Source organism: Ambystoma mexicanum, chromosome 6p (genome assembly GCF_040938575.1).
Source record: "Ambystoma mexicanum isolate Mex_15411 chromosome 6p, UKY_AmexF1_1, whole genome shotgun sequence".
NCBI classification, from domain to species: Eukaryota; Metazoa; Chordata; class Amphibia; order Caudata; family Ambystomatidae; genus Ambystoma; species Ambystoma mexicanum.
Window position 1 is genome coordinate 227,548,131 of NC_090935.1, and position 17,502 is coordinate 227,565,632.

General features: G+C 42.5%; 1 protein-coding gene across 2 annotated transcripts in view; it reads right to left on the bottom strand.

Annotated features, from left to right (window-relative positions):
• Positions 1 to 17,502, bottom strand: part of LOXHD1 (lipoxygenase homology PLAT domains 1) — a 1,234,736-nt gene that overhangs the window by 239,599 nt on the left and 977,635 nt on the right. For both annotated transcript variants that reach the window (XM_069626921.1, XM_069626920.1), the window contains 3 exons: positions 14,824 to 14,978; positions 3,164 to 3,373; positions 586 to 730 (listed from right to left, as the gene is read on the bottom strand). In XM_069626921.1, coding sequence (XP_069483022.1) covers positions 586 to 730; positions 3,164 to 3,373; positions 14,824 to 14,978 — 510 coding nt within the window. The remainder of the gene's footprint in view (positions 1 to 585; positions 731 to 3,163; positions 3,374 to 14,823; positions 14,979 to 17,502) is intronic.

Genomic DNA, 17,502 nt, shown 5'->3' on the forward strand with positions numbered 1-17,502 from the left:
ACAGTTTCTTCACTGAAATGTAAACAAAGGAATTAAGCATTGCTATCCCTGTTTGAGGGATAGACTGTGAGACAGCAGTGGTTCCAATTACAAAATAATTGCATGACAAGGTCAGGAATGGCTCTGCCATGCGATGTAAATTCCGCTGCTCCAATCGGCGGAGGCCTTTGATTTTCACGCAATTAAGAAGGCCAATCTATTGGTGCATCCAAGATGCCCTTCAAAAGGCGTAAAAATGCCACCTTACTTGCATGCATTTCCAAAGGGCAAACGGATGGCATTTGATTGTGCTCATCTTTGATGCAGATTTTCAAAGGGCTCAACTTTTGAGCGGTGCAAGTCAAGGGATGCACAAACAAACCTCATAACTTGCTCCAATAAAAGATTTGAGAATTGGCCGCTTTATCTGTGACCCACACAGAGTGAAAGCAACAAAGATGGTGGAAGGCGTGGTTAATGTGGGTGTGGGAGTTGGGGCTCAATGCAAAATGAAAATTGTGGTCAGCCTTTAAAATAAGCCTGTTGTGTCATAACAGTTATCCCAGCACATGCCTCTAAGTCCGGTAATGAAAGGGTTTCTCTTACTTGTTCCTTCCTCCATGGAGTCGTCCAGCGTGCCTTTGCTCTTACTCTTCAGGTTTCCATTGTTGTCTTGACTTTTCAGGCTGATGGTGGATCCCAACAGACCCCTGGAGGAGCTTCCCATGCTGACCCGTTCCCCGTCATACTCCTAGTGACAAGAGACAACCAGACGACCAATCAAAAATAAGTTCTTTACTCAAGAAATTGTACTAAAATCCACATTGTCCACAAAGAATGCTGCCTCATGGGAAGTGCATGTTTTTGTTCTGCCCGGCAGAAGATCAACAATGCCCATTTATTGATATTGTAAATTATCTCCTAAGACCACTCTGGGGACCTCATTCCATCAGATATATTTCCCCCGGTGCCCTAATGCTCAGTAGCAAATAACATCATTGCTCACTTTCACCCACCTTCTGCACCTACTCATTAACACCAACCGCAAAGATCCTTTGCCAACAGCCCCCCCCCCACCCACCACTTATCTACAGCCACCATCAGCAGCACCTCCCCAGTAACACCTCCCACTAGCACCAACACCAAGCAGCTTCTCCCCTCAACAGTCCTACACAGCCAAATTCACCATGGCAACCCTCATATCGCTAATAGCGTTCCAAACTTTCGAAATACCCACAATATTGAGAGATACTGATACAAAAATATGCCTCACATAGGCATGTTATTCATACTTCTCAGCCTGCTGTCACCAATGAGAATGACAAAATCCACGGCTTCCCCCTGAACTAGCTGATTCCAAGAACTAACACAGATTCAGGAATAAACCAGCCTTTAAAAAGTTTCACTGCAGTTATAAAAACTATTTTGACCATCTTCCCCCATATCTCTTCTTGTCCCTTGTGAGCCAAGAACATAGTAATTTTCATTCTGCTGATAGGATATTATTTATAAATGACACAATGCTCCTTTGTACTGCAGGAAGATTGAATCCTATTCCTCCATTGTTTAGGATGAATAATTTACATTTTTAGGACAGCTATGACATAACAAATAATTATTCACAATTTCTGTACAATTGGGACATTAGTTTGTTGCACATGCCTTTACCACATTTCATATATCCATGAAGGTACAACACTAGACTGGTTGGGGCAAGTCATGATTTTATGGTGACGTGTGTGTGTGGTGTGTGTGTGTGTGTGTTTATTTGTTTGTTTTCTCATTGCCTCCCTGTCCAAACAAGTATATAGGTTTTTAAAACTTGGTATATAGTTGTACTGTGCCAGTGACTAAATACTGTACAACTAAAAAAAAAAAGAAAATCAATCACATTTTCAGGAAGCCTTTTCACAGAGATCTTCTCTTTGCTGAAGGAACACAAACAAATTCTGTCAGTGTGTAGGAGGTCCGACAGTCATGACTATCATGCGTGAAATTTATTAAACACCAGACAAACTACAACGCAACCATAACCAAAACATGAAAACTATCCAACACTGGACGGGAATCCAAGCCATTCATCACTCTGCCAAAACAATCACAGGTTTGCCAATCTGCACCAACAGTGGAAATACTCCCCTCTGCACAAATCACCAGTTTGCAAACCACAGTTGTGCACATGCCATCTGCTAAGCAAAGCGTGTGAAGAGAAACAGTGGTTACATCAACAACCCGTCTCTCAAACACACAATGGAGGGGTGGGGGGTTCAAAACAGCCATGAAAAATTCATGGAAATATATCTTGGGGGTGTCATTTGCCGACCTTAGAGTGCTGGAGATACAATCGCCCACTGCTGCACTCTCTTTTGCTCCCTATACTGGGGGGAGGGGAATGAGTATAATGGTGGGAGGAGTAGTACAGGGTGCGCCCCCCACCTATAAGAACAAAGTGAAAATATTGCAGTCAGTGTTTGTAACAACATTTTAAAATGAGCATTTACACAAAGAACCAGAAATATACATTTCCTAATTCAGTGCGTGTTGCATCACCACCACAAAAGAATACTGCAAATCCATCTAAATATCTCTATAAGGACAACAGTCTTTGAAGATGTTCCCACATAGCCTACACAATATTACCATTCCCTTTCTCGTCCACACATCCCCACCTGCATTAACCCTAGAAGAAATTTCTTATTTTATAATCAATTTCCTGCTCCAAAATGTAAAATAAACAATTGAATTTTGAAAGCTGTGTGATGCAAAATACTACTATATCAATCAACGTATCTGTCTCTGGGCGCAATCATCCAAGCATTTGATGGCGGATACATCTGTCTGTATTCAATCCATATGCACTGTGTAATTACAGCCCAATTGGATAGCCGTATCCTTTCCCAACATATGCAGAGTGACTGCTTCTCGCATCGCACCTTTAATGGGGATCTTCATGTCTAATTCATAGCGTTCCTGCATAATTTATAGATCTCTCTTATGGAGCATTGTGCCGGCCTGAGCTTGATAGAGACCAAAGACAGCAGAGTTGGCAGAATCGCATAATTGACCCGGTACGGCTTGCACTTGCATCTCGCGGGACCAATGCATTGTGTTCTGTGAAGTGTGGTGTAATGTGGAGACATTGCGAGCAACTCTATGATCTGCTTTTTCTTTTAATGGACTCAACCTTTTCGTAAAGGATGCGCTCAATCCTCTTGTCCTCCTTCTTCTTGGACAGCCACCGCTCGCACACAAACAGATACGTCTCTTCTGTGTCCTCGTTCAGGATCTCCACCTTCTCTAGGTACCAGTCCGCATTCAGTAAGGTGTTGTCGTGGCGAATCTTGATCTTGTATATGACACCCAGGTCTACTGCTTCAATAGTGAATCGATCCATCTGCCAAGAAAACAGGGCAAATGATTGATTCGTTGCATGCTCAGCTGACACACACTACCTTTTGCAGACATTGTAGACACTCATTGCAACCTAGTCAACCATCTGGCATGAATTTTAATATATTAACAATACTGAACTTCTTAAAGCAGAACACTTTTAATTGTAGAGGGATTTGGAGAACACACCAAAAGGGGATATGTATACTATGAAGTGTAGGAATGTGACTCCAAAATCCAATGTGAAAACCCTCCAGCTCCGACAGAGAATAAATGCACTTTGTCAGAAAAGCACGTGTATTGCATGCTAACGGCCGGAAGGCGTTGGCCTCGTCAAACTGGAAACTAACAATTCCTTGCAGTGCTCAACAAGGTTGCACCTTTCATACACACTGAAACAATTTGCATAATTACACCTGTTTTGTCACAAATGCATCCCCCAAAATCCCATTGGCTAACCCTAACACAAAGAAATGTAATCCCTTTAAATACTCTAACCCCATTGGACAAACGAACAAAACACAATCCCCTTCAAAATGTGGTTTCCTTACATAGTCAATCATACAAACCCTTACTAAAATATAATTGGTTTATTAACACAAAACAATTCAACAGTTAACTTGCCCCATTTGTCAGAGAAACTTTAACCCAGTTCGTCATGTACAAGACTTTTCATACATTCCTCAAAAAGAAGAGGTGGGAGAAAAACCATAATCATTCCTTTGAGCCAGCAGTGCAATTTATATCACCCCAGATGTGCTGCCGTCTCATTTTAATTATTCCTGACATTCCTTCACATCACCTTATTTGCAACTACCTATTTGAAACTACCATCTCAAACCATACATCCCTCATCACACATCCTGCATATTTTCCTGAGCCCGTAAAACACAGGACAATCTTTGCCCTAAAACACCTCTTGCATGTGTTATATTAACAAACCCCCAAATCAACCTACCATGTAACCAGAATTCCCTGGTCATCGAACAACAACTCTACGTGCTCTCTGGAAGATTGCCACTTGTATCTACAAACCCAATTTGGCCATAAAACCCAACCAGGTGGCCTTTCATTCCGTTCTCGCCTTCAGGTCTTTGTGATGCTATTACCAGCTGACCAAATGCGGTTTGCTCCCTACCCTCTTCCATGACCTCGGTCACCCAGCTTTCCAAGCCAGGAGAAAAACCATTCCTGCAAATACAAAAGACTCTGCGGCTCACGTATACCCCAACGAAGCAAAAAACACACTCTGCGATGTCTCCATGTACCCACAATGACATGTTTCCCAATGTCCTAATATTTCTCTTCAATTGAAACCATTGTCGAATCCCCACATTTACACTATTCAAGATTACTGTTGCAAGATTCTCTCTTGTGTGCCCAAAGCTCCCTGTTACATGCTTCTAAGTGCTACAAGCTGTATATTGCAGAATAACATTGTACCAGTGCTACTGCTAATTATGTTGCTACCTATTGTAAATCTAATGTATTCAAAACTAGACACTAATTAACCTTATTCTTATTCCCTTAACTACATAAAAACACATTTTTAGTTGCAACATTGAATCGAATTCAGCGGCATCATGGCCTAGTACAACTTGCGTAACGCAAACCTCTTTCCCGCATTTGGACCTCGAACATCCACTCCAACAGAAGACAGGTCAAGAGTAATGTAACCTACAAATATAAATGATTGAATACATTGTCCTTGGGAGTTGTGACATAAAATTTCACTTGAAACGAGATAACCACTAGACCCAGACTGTAATAACTTATTATAAATGTCTAGTGGTGTCATACCTTCCCTTGCAAGCTCAACCAGTAATTGGTATTTCTCACTCATTAATTGTTATAGATTTTGCAAGACTATGAAAGCGGTTTCTTTTTACAGCAGGAAGAGCTTTTTTAAGATGGTGAAGGGTCAGTAGCTTTGTACAAAAAAAGGCAAGGCAGAAAGGAAACATAATGAGGAAAAGAAGGGTAGAAAATGGAAGGAGGGGAAATGAATGAAGAAAACTCCAAAGAAACAGAAAATTCTGATGAAACGACTGTAAAAGAGATATAGGGACTCATTATGGGTTTGCAGGTATCCTGGTGGTTTTACTGCCGGGATACCGGCAAACTGAAATACTGTTACCGGCACTTGTCTGCTGGTAATACCGGCAGATTACCAATGCCGGTATTCATAGTAAGTCCCTATTTCCCTATTTCCATGTAGTCCCATGGTGGGATTTAGCTGCAATTACCAGCAATAGTATTACTGTGCCGCTAATACAGGCATTTCTTTGCCAGTAGCTTTCAAATTAACCTTCAGCTTGTAGCTGGAGGTAAATCCGTCACCCCTACCAGCAAAGTTGTAGTTGGCCGCTCCAGTAATAGGGACTTCATTGACGGCAATTGTACTGTGTACCGTCCAACTCTTAAGGTGGGCAATAGTCTGAAATAAGGAACAGGAAATTAGTTAAAATGAGAATGATTAAGTAAAAATAGCTGGAAGATCCGAAAATGGAAAGTGATAGACGTTAAGTAAAGTGAAGATGTGAAAGGTAAAATGGGAGGGCAAAGTAAAAATGGGGAGAACAAGAAATGAAGGGAGCGAGAAAATGTAGGAAATAAGAAAAGCTTGGGGGGGGGGGGCAAAGGGAGTTGGTTAGTGACTGGGCTGACACCGTTGTGCAGAGAGAATACAATATGCCAACTGTACGTATACAAGTATACAAGGTTGCTGCAAGTCACTTTGAGCTCGTGACCTTGCAAGGGCCCTCACTCTGCAGCTTTGTGCCCATATACTGTCATGGAACACCTCAGGCTTTGGAATATTCTTGTGAAGAACATCTGTTGGTACGTGATCAAATATTTACAACCGTGCCAGCAACATTTATTTTTTGCTTTTACTGTGTTTAAATGTTCTGTATTCTTGTAAAACTCAATTTGTTTGTGCTTTTAGTTACTCTAAATACAAGCCTCCCATGACCGTTTTGCTCATCCTCAATAGCCAGAGTAAAAAAGAACAAATACACGAAGATTGAAAGAAAAGACGTACGCTCGAATATGAGGACATTTGATGACATTGTAGTTTTTAGGTGCTGCTTGGCCTAAAATTATGAAAAAGGCAAAGGCGCTTCCTGGGACTTGACATCTTGCAGATGGTAATGTAGAGACGCATAGAATTTTCTGCAAATTGCATACGCGTGGGCGTTCCAGGTGCGATGTTTAAGGGGCAGTATGTTGTTCCCTATTTAATTGAAGTTGGGGGGTGAAATAAAAAAGCTCCCTCCCAAACGGGAGCATAATTTGGGCTAGTTAAAATGTATCGGAATTCTAAATGTTTATCTTTTTGTAATCTATACATTTTTGCCCCTAGTTCTTGCGAATTAAAAAAACAGTCAGGCAGTCCTGATATTAGCGATCCTTCCTGGGGCACTTCTCTGATGCTATGACAGAACATATCTGCGCAGCTGTGTGGGTGGAAGCAAGGCGCGTGCTCATATGTATGCAATTGTGCGGCTGTGGGAGCAGAGGCGTAGACAGGGTAGGGCCTGAGCGAGCCAGACCCACCCAAAATCTGTAAATGCCCACTCGGCAGCGCTCTGTGGGCATTTGCAGACATTAATGTCACTGTGGTGGGCCCAAATACATTAGCTTTCGGCCCCACTTGTTAGACAATCCTGGCTACGCCTCTGTGTGGGAGTGGAAGCAAGAGGCATGCTCATATATACATGTGTGCAGATATGTGGGTGGAAGCAAGGCGCATACTCATATGTACATTGCTGTGTTGCTGTGTGAGTGGAAGCAAGAGGCATGCCCATATGTTCATATCTGTGCGGCTGTGTGGGAGGAAGCAAGGCACATGCTCATATGTACATATCTTTGTGGCTGTGTGGGAGGAAGCAAGTGACATGCTCATCTGTAAATATATGTGCAGCTGTGTGGGTGGAAGCAAGACACATGTCTGTCTGCATTCTTCTATAGCGCCACTAACCCATAGGCCTCAGGGCGCTTACAAAGAAAAACATGGAAGACAAGGAAAAGAGACACCAGAAACAGGCCAAGACTAAAATATGAGTATTGAAATGTTGGAATGTAGCTATGTAATAGTGTTTTCAGATCAGTTAACCAAGTTCACCATCAAAAAGAAACGCTTTCAGATGTTTCTTGAAGAGAACAGTAGAATCACTATCGGAAAGATGTTTGGGGAGAGCATTCCACAGGGCAGGAGCCCAGGAGTTGAAACTAGCTCCCCCAATGTTTTTCCAGGACGATGCTTGATTGACTCAGACGAATGAAGTCATTAGAATGTAAGGTACGTCTAATGGGATTCTTAGTTATTCTGGTTTTCAGCTAGAACGGTGCCTCGTCATGGAGGCATTTATTAACTGTGACTCTGCCCTTAAACTGGAACCTCTGTCGAATGGGCAACCAGTGTAAACTCCTGCGAGCTTCAGTAACATGTGCTTTACGCTTCAAGCCACAGACAGCGCTTATAGCGCCGTTCCGAATAACCTGAAGTTTTTTGATATTGGTCTGCGAGGTTCCTATCAGTAAACTGTTACTATAATCCACTTTAGAATTAATAATAGCAGCTGTGATCATCGCTCGATTAGCATCAGATAGAAAAGGACGAATATGCTATAATAGTTGAGTATAGTAATAACATGTGGATTTAAGATGGCTAACCTGACAATTAAAAGATAGATGGGGTCAAGAAAGTCTCCCAAAGTCTTCATTGTTTTGGAAACCGGGATAACATGTTGGGCAATGGTGATGTTGTCATAATTGGATTCAAGCTTTTTCAGCTTGTGTTTGGTGCCCAAGATGAGAAGCTGAGTCTTTGAGTTGTTCAGAGCTAATGAATTCATTGCCATCCATTTTTGTATCACCATAAAGATGTTATTGATCTGCACAGAATCGTCAGTGTATATGCCTGATAGCCTCAGAACGATCTGCGTATCATCAGCGTAATTCGCAAAATATACCCCCAGAGTGGACAGGAGGTCACAGAGTCTTCAATAGACATTAAAAATAAGGGCGACAGACATGACACATGGGGTACACCACAGGTAAGAGCAGTCCTGTTAGAGTGCGCAGGTTCCTTTACAACATTCACACTTCTTGGACCAAGAAAGGATTTGAACCATGCTGTTGCAGAGGGAGTACATCTGCCTACAGTCTATACGCCAAAAGACAGTGATCCACAGGATCAAAAGCGGCGGATAGATCTAAAAGCAGGAGCGACGCTGCATTGCCCTCCTCAATAATGGCTGTAATATGTGACTTATCAAATCTAGCAAAGCTGTCTCAGTCCTGTGAAAGGGACGAAACCAGACTGCTGAACTTCTAGAATGTCCTGGCTTTAAACAAACATTTGATACTGCATATAAACTATTTTATCCAGAATCTTAAGGATAAGGGAACATTGGTGATGGGGCAATAATTTTCATCTTCTTCCGGGTCAAGATTATCCTTCTTCAACAAGGGGGTAACCCATACCTCCTTAATGTTTTCAGGTACCGGGGCCTCTTGGAAGTAGCGATTTATAAACCTTGTGACCTAGGGTACTAATGTTGAAATAAAATCTTTAAGCAAAGTAGCAGGAAAAATATCACCTCTACAGGAAGTAGGTTTAAGTTTGTGGACTACTTCCAGGACTTCCTTGTCTGATACTGTTTTGAATGCCAAGAGTGCTAACTCAAGAACAGGCCCTTTGATCACATTAGGGATGAGATCTGTGGTAGCAGACAGTAGTTTTCCCTGATCTCGTATATTGTCCTGATGTTTACATGTTTTCTCTGTAAAACCATTATGGACACGTTGGCACCAGTTATTATCTACAGGTGTTGTGGGATTTGTAGTACTTCCTTTTAGCTCCTGTAAGATTAAAAAAAAGCTCCATGAGCCTTGATTCTGCTGCTAGAATTCTAGTATTTAAATTGGATTCCTTAGCCTTAAAAATCACAGATTTAAATATTTTAGCAGCCTGTTTATAGGCACTAAGATTGGAGTCAGTAGGATGTTTACTCCAGTTGCGTTCCAATTTTCGCTTCTGCGCTCTAGTCTCATTACCTCAGGCATAAAAGGCACATTGGGATTAGTTGATTTTTTCTGATATGTGAGTTTCTGCGGGGCAAGTATATCAAAGGCCTGATTAAGAGTCTGTCTAAAACCAGAAATACAATCTTCAAGAGAGGTGTTTTCCTCTAATGAGGGAGAAACTATTGTAAGCTCATTTGTACATGTGTGTGGGTGGAAGCAAGGCACATGCTCATATGTATATATCTGTGCGGCTGTGTGGATGGAAGCAAGGCACATGCTTATATATACATCTTTGTGCGATGTGTGGGTAGAAGCAAGAGACATGCTCATATGTATATATCTGTGCAGCTATGTGGGTGGAAGCAAGGCACATGCTCATATGTATATATCTGTGCGGCTGTGTGGGTGGAAGCAAGGCACATGCTTATATATACATCTTTGTGCGATGTGTGGGTAGAAGCAAGAGACATGCTCATATGTTCATGTGTGCAGCTGAGTGGGAGGAAGTAAGGCACATGCTCATATGTACATATCTGTGCGGCTGTGTGGGTGGAAGCAAAGAACATGTTCATATGTACATATTTGTGCGGCTGTGTGGGTTGAAGCAAGGCACATGCTAATGTGTACATATCTGCAGCTGTGTGAGCAGAAGCCAGGTACATGCTCATATGCACACATCTTTGCAGCTGTGATGGTGGAAGCAAGTCTCAAACCCATATGTATCTGTTTCACATTTTTACTCCCCATTTTATTTTGTTGGGAGTATTTGTTTTTAAGGGTAGAAGTGGCTGGTAGACTGCTTATCTGCAAGGTTACATATATACATACTAGCTGGGGTACCCAGTGTTGATGTGTCCTGATTGGGTGGTGTATCATGTACCCTGGAGGATGTTGCTCTTGTCCTCATGTCAGCAAGTCTTGCTTCAGTTTTCTCTGGGTCTCATGTGCCCTGGAGGATGTTGCTCTTGTCCTCATGTTAGCAAGTCTTGCTTCTGTTTGCTCTGGCATCTCATTTGCCCTGGATAAAGTTGCTCTTGTCATCTGGTCGGCAAGTCGTGCTGCTGTTTGTTGTGTTTCAGAAGCTATTGATATTGATTTTCGCTTTGCATCAGATTGAGCTTTTCCAAGTGATGTTCTTTTTCTGTTTGGCATGTTTCAGTCACTCAATGGCTTCAGCACATTTAAGCAAATGCCCAAGAAAGATTGATTGTGCTGTCTTCTTGTGAATGAACTTAAGTAAACTGTAACCTTGCCATTTCCCATATTTGGAGCGGCGTGATAAAAATATCTTTACATTTTTCTTTTTATTCCCTTTAAAAATGCTTTAATAAACACTTTCCAACTGTATACAGTGGTAATACATTTCAAAGGAATAACCAACTCATCGAATATTTTGCTTCAGACACTTTTCCAAATGTTGCCTCCTTCTAGTACCTACTGTAGTGAATCGGGGCGAGCATCAGTAAATGAGGGTGTCTACGGAGTGATATTTTTGCATCCAAACATAGACTACAATCTTGCCCCAGACAAATGAGCAATCCATGCAAAATTTGGTAGCATGGGTTTAACAGTATGGCTTTGTATAGCCAGACAAGCATACACACATCCAACATTCAGCTTTGTATACAAAAGTTTAGTCCCGATGTTCGCTTGGAGGACATGCTGGTGATATACAAAACACTATGAATAAGTAAACCAATATCAAAACTGGAGTGTTCTTTTCGTACAACAGAGCTATCCGTATTTTCTTAACATTTCTTTGCTGACACAATAACAGCCCTGGATATTGACCATGTTGGAGGACCGCTTCCCCATATGGATTTGCCCATTTCCATGCGTGCTGTAACACTGTAAACCCTAATCCCTGGCTCTCTTTGCTCATACTCTAATACTCCCTAAACCCCTTTTAAACCTGTTACCCACGTTACCCCTGATGAAACTCTGCTGGATCCGCAAGTTGCCCCACCCTTTCTTTCAAAAAGACCATTCTTATGCCCATCCTGAGGACTCCCTTCCACTTTCGATGCATCTTGTTTGAATCGTTTATCTGGATCTACACCTGTGCTGTTTTTGTTTAACTTTTCAATACCTACTCCCTTAGGCATTAAAATCTATTTTGAATCTTCCATTTCGCTCAAGTAATCTCTGTGCTTTGTATATTGATCCACTTGCTCGCTCGCTCGCCCTCCCACACAGCTACATCACAGTATACAAATTGGAGCCATTGCAGCTCCCTTCATAAGACTTGTGCTGCAGTTAGCTATCAGATTTTTCTTTCCATATTCTCCTTTAATCATATGTCTGCTTGTCTTGCCACTCCTTTGCATCTCAAACCTATTCCAGCTTACACTTCTTCACCCCATCTCTGTCCCTTGTATGTGCCTACTTTCTTTCCTTTCCCTGTACCCCTCTCTTCCTTTTCTGCTTGAATCTTCAGTATATTTAAAATGTTCTTGTTTTCTTCCCCACCCAAATCTACACTGATAAACATGACATACATGCAACGTGGATCTCTTTAATACTTTAGTCGCACTATAATGCTCATTCAAACCACAGAGTTCATGTACCCCGATTTACTGTTTTCTATAAGTGCAGCTCTTTATCATCTTTGACTGATCACAAACCCAAGTGGTGGGTGTCCTCCTCATTTGCTATAGTTCTCTCGCATCTCGCCAGCCTGGCTCGCTCCCCCTGGTTCTGCTAGCTCTAATGTCTTTATACATAGATTGCCTGCTTGGTGCCCTCCTCATTCATGCCATCTGCTCAGTCCGATTTGTCTTTCTTGCCATTTCTCTTCTGACAATCTGAATTTGCTGTTTGCCTCTGATTAAGACTGCACCCCGTCTTGCTTCTAATCCTTTCCTCTTGTCCCGTAAGGAACCCCACTTCCCATGAGTTTCGCAACCATAAAAGTGGTCTCTGCGAAATCTTTCTGGGTGCTGGTAGGCACATTTTGTGGGAAAGCACCTACCGTTTTGGTGGCGTTGTCTTTTTTGAGCAATGCCAATGATGGCATCTCTTTAACCTACAGGGGTCTCTGACGTCACACTTGTAGGAGTGTTTATGCACAATGCAAAACTGCTGAATTATGTTACAGTGTCTAACTTTCTGGGGGATTGTTTTTCTCGGCAATTGCTTCACCATAAGGCAGGAAGGTGTCTGTGGGGGAAGGAGATTGAAGAGCATGGACACAAATCAATGAAAGAAAACACGGCCCACAATAGGACAACCAACAAAGTTAGAACGGGTTTGACCCTGTGTGAAGAATGGACCAAATCTGAGCAAGAGAGGAGACAAGGTTCCCCCTGTGAGACCATGAAAAGTGGGCATCTACAGGAGGAGTGGTTCCGGGATGGGGAATAAGGTCCAGGGGTGCAAGAGAGTGGAGAAGGAGCACGAGTGCGGCTAGGCTACCCCTTGCATGTGTCAATGAGCACACCCTGAGAGAAGATGGTTGAACGGGGAGTGGTGGGCACAGAAAGAGGAACGTTGCATGAATGCATGCTGTGGATGATCAGATGAGCCTCCCCCATTCCCACAGTAAGACACTTGTTTCAAGGAGCCCAAGGGCACAGGGACAGAGACATATTGTAGACTGTCAGAAGGCATGCTTTGGTAGGAGATGGCAGTAGGTGGGAACTACATTTCCCATTACCGCTAGCAGCAGCCATCTTGTTTCAGTAGAGTTATGTAACTGTACCATGCATCGGAGCTAATGCTCTTTATTCCCTTAATGTCAGAAATTAGTTTTCCTAAGCATTTGCAGTCCTTGGGGGTGTTGCTAGGTCTGCAAAAGATCCGGGGCTACGCTTATGTTGGAACTGTCAGGACAGGGGCCTAGCTAGCCTTTTGGTTGTAGCCCCAGAGCTTCTATCCGGGGCAGCAACCAAATGACCCGGGACTATAGCCCCTTCTGCCCCCTCCTAGCGACACCTCTGGCAGTCCTATTTGCCGAAACATTTCACAACTGAGCCCTCTCCGAACATTCAGATCAGCAGTTGCTCCAGAGCCCCACGTGAGCTAGGGCATTCTTTAGCAGACCAGTTGACCCTATATTGAATCTGTGCTGCTGAAGGCATGACAACTAGAGCACTGGGGGCCACTGGTGCATAGACTTGGCCCAAGCCATCTGTATGAATTGTGGAATTATCAGTGCTGGTAATGGAAAAAAATGTACTCGGGATCCCTCTCATCCTTGAAAGGACGGGCCATGGGGAGGAAGAGGTGTGGCCACAGGCCAGGTCATGCAATACACTATCTCTTCATAGAACCAAATCCTGGTGCTTTGCATGAAAGCAAAAAGCATTATGGGAACATAAGAATGTCCACGATTTTAAATGTAAACCATGTCTTAGTGATTCATTAAAAAACATTTTGAGCGAATAATACAAGTCGCTCCCCACAGTTTTTATTGGTCATACTACTCAGCCTAAGAAAAACATGTCTGTACATTGTGAAACATACATACCAATTTGGACAGCTGCAACAAGTATGTGAGGCTTTGGCTGTTTCTATATTCAGTTTCCCCTTCCGAGTCTACTGAAAGTGTCTGCTTGTTGAAACGTGGGTTGCTCGTGCATGTGATAACGCTGCTTCATGACGGATCTTGCTCTGAGTATCCTGTTCTGAAGCTGCGTTATCACTTGCAGTATACCCACAGCACTAAGGCAATACTTGTCCTGCCTGAGCGCCGCTCTGTCTTGTTCCGGCTCATTTCCTGCACGGGGATTATACATATAGTGCATGCAATTACTGATTACTAAAATAAGGATTGTGGCCTACATTGTTTAGTAATCATTGTGCTTTCTCTCCACTTGCACATAGGTTGCACACCCTTCCACTCGGGTGTATGGTGCAGCTTAGTGTCACAGTACTTTCTAAGGTGGTACTGAATCTTCGGAGGATTGGGTGTATGTGGAGAATACCCTGCTGCTCCTGTGGCAAACCCAGGACTGGCACGTGATCCCTAACCTCTCTTCATGGGTATCGGGTAATATTATTCATATAAATAATGTCGGCGTACATATAGTCACCGGGAAAAGGCATAGGCGACATTATTTATGGGGATCACTTATGGGGTAAATGGGATGGAGCGACCATTGCAGGGGTGTCCCCGCTCCCTTAAACAAAATATGTGTTCCATGGGGTAAAATCGCTGCAAGAAATTCTTGTATGGTGCAAAGTTTGCAGGGTTATTATCACATGTGACCTCTTCAGGTTCCTAACCAAAACCACTGGCTACATTCCATCCCAACTTTAAAAATCTAAGTACTGGCGCTTGCTTTCCCATTATCTCACTGCATTAAATGCATTTGTGAAATTCACTGTTAATTACTGATCTGCTTTGACTTGTAAATTACCAATGGAGAAATGCTTTATAGAAATAAAATGACACAAAAGTGCACGCGTGTTATACCATACCTGTCCTCTTTCAAACTTATTGGAGTTAGCTTCAGACTTGCTGAGTTTCCTCTCCCCTGTATCACCCAGGTCCCCATAAATTGTTATAAAAACATTTGCGTCAGTTCCAGCGCCGTAGATGTCACCGGTGAACACGGACACTTTGTACGTATTAGCTGTGATGTGAGAAAAATAAAAACCGAGACTTAGCCACCAGGTAAGAAATCAACTTGCAATGCCCGTGCACCTTTTGCAATTTTATCCACACTTGCAAACCCACATGGACAATGTAGTAAGCCAACAAATTGACCCTGCTCAGTAGCAGGGATTCTAACAGACACTGTTTATGGGTACCAACAATCTCCCGGAAAAAGCTATAGTAACCTACTCCAGCGGTCGTTATTTCAACAAACTGCCGTTCACTTCTGCACTCTGTACCCACCAAGCATTAGAAAGGGAACAGCTAAACATGGAGGTTGTTGGTGCCGTGTGAAATATGAATTAGTGCATTCAATTATGCCAATTTGTTTTTTTGTTTTAAAATAGTTTATTATGCATATCAGATTCACAGAGAGTAAATGAGTAATACATGCGTGAAGAATACATGGCAAGAGAAATAATTAATACAGCTAATACAGAAGCTCCTTAACAAAGAGTTGACTAGTGGGGCTTCCAGCGTTCTATGATATACGGTTTAGGTGTTTTTACTGCTTTTTTTTTAAAGTGGTCATTTGAACCCTTTTTTTATTATAACGGTCGCTTGATAAATCCACTCACTAATTTACGCGACCACATCCCTCCCCCTATGCTATCGCACCACACCGCGACTTTCCTACCCTTACATGCACATATACATGCACCCATTAAAAAAACTGGTCAAATTCTGGTCGTACAAAAGTGCACTACCACAGTGAACACTAACCCTCTAAAAGCATGTGATATGATGAGATAAAACATCTTTACTCTTGCGGATTAGCCTTATTCCCTCATTGATAATTTCTGGGTCACTCCAGACCAATCTCTCTTCCTATAAAAATATGATTGGGAGCACACCCAAATTATAGTAAAGTTCTCTCTCTCTGTTCCTGTCCACAGAGCAGCAGCCTTTCGGTGCTGAAAGCATCCACTAATTCTCCCCACCCTTTTGCCACCATGGGTGAAGACATAATTAGACAATGGGCCTCATTAGGAGGTCGGCGGTAACCTCGTAACACTGTTCCCGCCGCCTGATATCCCGGTGCCAGCGGGATATTGCAAGTCGTGGTGGATGCGAGGGCAGGAACTGTAAGTTCCCATTCCCGTGGAGTACCATAGGGCTCCATGAGAATGGGGACACGGAAGCACCGGCACTGTGGCTAACGGTGCCGGTGCTTCCATGAAAACCATGGCTGCACGGCCGGTTTTCCCGGCAGGACAGACCTGCCGGGAGCACCTGTTCCTGCAGGCATTTTCGTAGTCTGGCGGTCTGGGAAAGGATCCCGGTATGTTGCTACCGGCAAACTTATTTCCGGACTTCCAGACTAGGTAGGACTGTAGATTTAAAATGTAGCTGAAATCTTGTCAAAACTCTTTCCTTGGACCTCCAAATATTCAAAAGTCATCTAATTTCACTATCTACAATATCGCTCAGTTTGCTTTGAATCTCTGACCAATAGTTGGACAGCCTTTTTTGCACTTGTATGTTCTGTATCAGACCCTAGCCACTACATCAAGAAACATTTTTGGAATCTTTCAGGAGCAAAATGGACGCCTTCTTTTAAAAAAGAAAAATGGTTTTGTAGTTTGAGTCCTCGGGATTTAGTTTCTTTCTGATGAATCCAAACTCTTCATTTCCATAATGTGCTTGACATTAAAAGAATCCTTCCATTTTAACATGGCAGGAGTATTTGTACCACGTTTACATAATACCACTTTAATTGTTACATTACATTTTATTCAATAAAGTATGGAAATATAAAATGGAATCCTTCCCCAGCGGTCTTTACAACAATTAGCAAAGCAGTTGTCTATAACTTCAATGGTTTTTGTAATGCTGTTAAATTGCTTCTGATCTCATTCTTTACTGGAAGATCAGACACTTTAACCAACTGCTCAGATGTCTTAACGCATTCTTTTAACTGTTGCCCTACAAAAATAAGTAATTTCCCCTGACAGCTGTGTACCTCTGCTGGTATATATCCTGGAAATAAATCTGTACCTGTATTCTTGAACACCGGACAACTCGGGGATAGACAGATATTTGTAGATCGCTTTCCAGGCCCTCTGAAAGGTTTCAATTAGGGTTGATCTATGTTTGTTTTATTTTCATTTTATAATCCAGTAGATGTTCCCTAGCAAACCTCTAATGCATCAAAGACCTCCTTAAAGTAGATATCTGTCCACGTCGTCTGTTTTTGACTACAACTCTTGGGATCCTTCAGCACTGACATTTGAAAGGTCACATATTGAGAATGTATGGATCTAAACGTTTTAAACCGACTAACCATAATCACTCAATTATACATCTGCATATTATATTACCCATTGCTAATCCGCCCTTCATCATTTCCATGGATAACATCTACATGCTTCTCATTGAGTCATTATTAATTTATGTGAAACTCATAAACATGGGCAGACAGGGACCGCCGCCCAGCTGAGATGGGGCCTCAATGCTGTTAGGGGCTGGATGGAAAGTAACTGGTTAAGGCGTAACAGTGA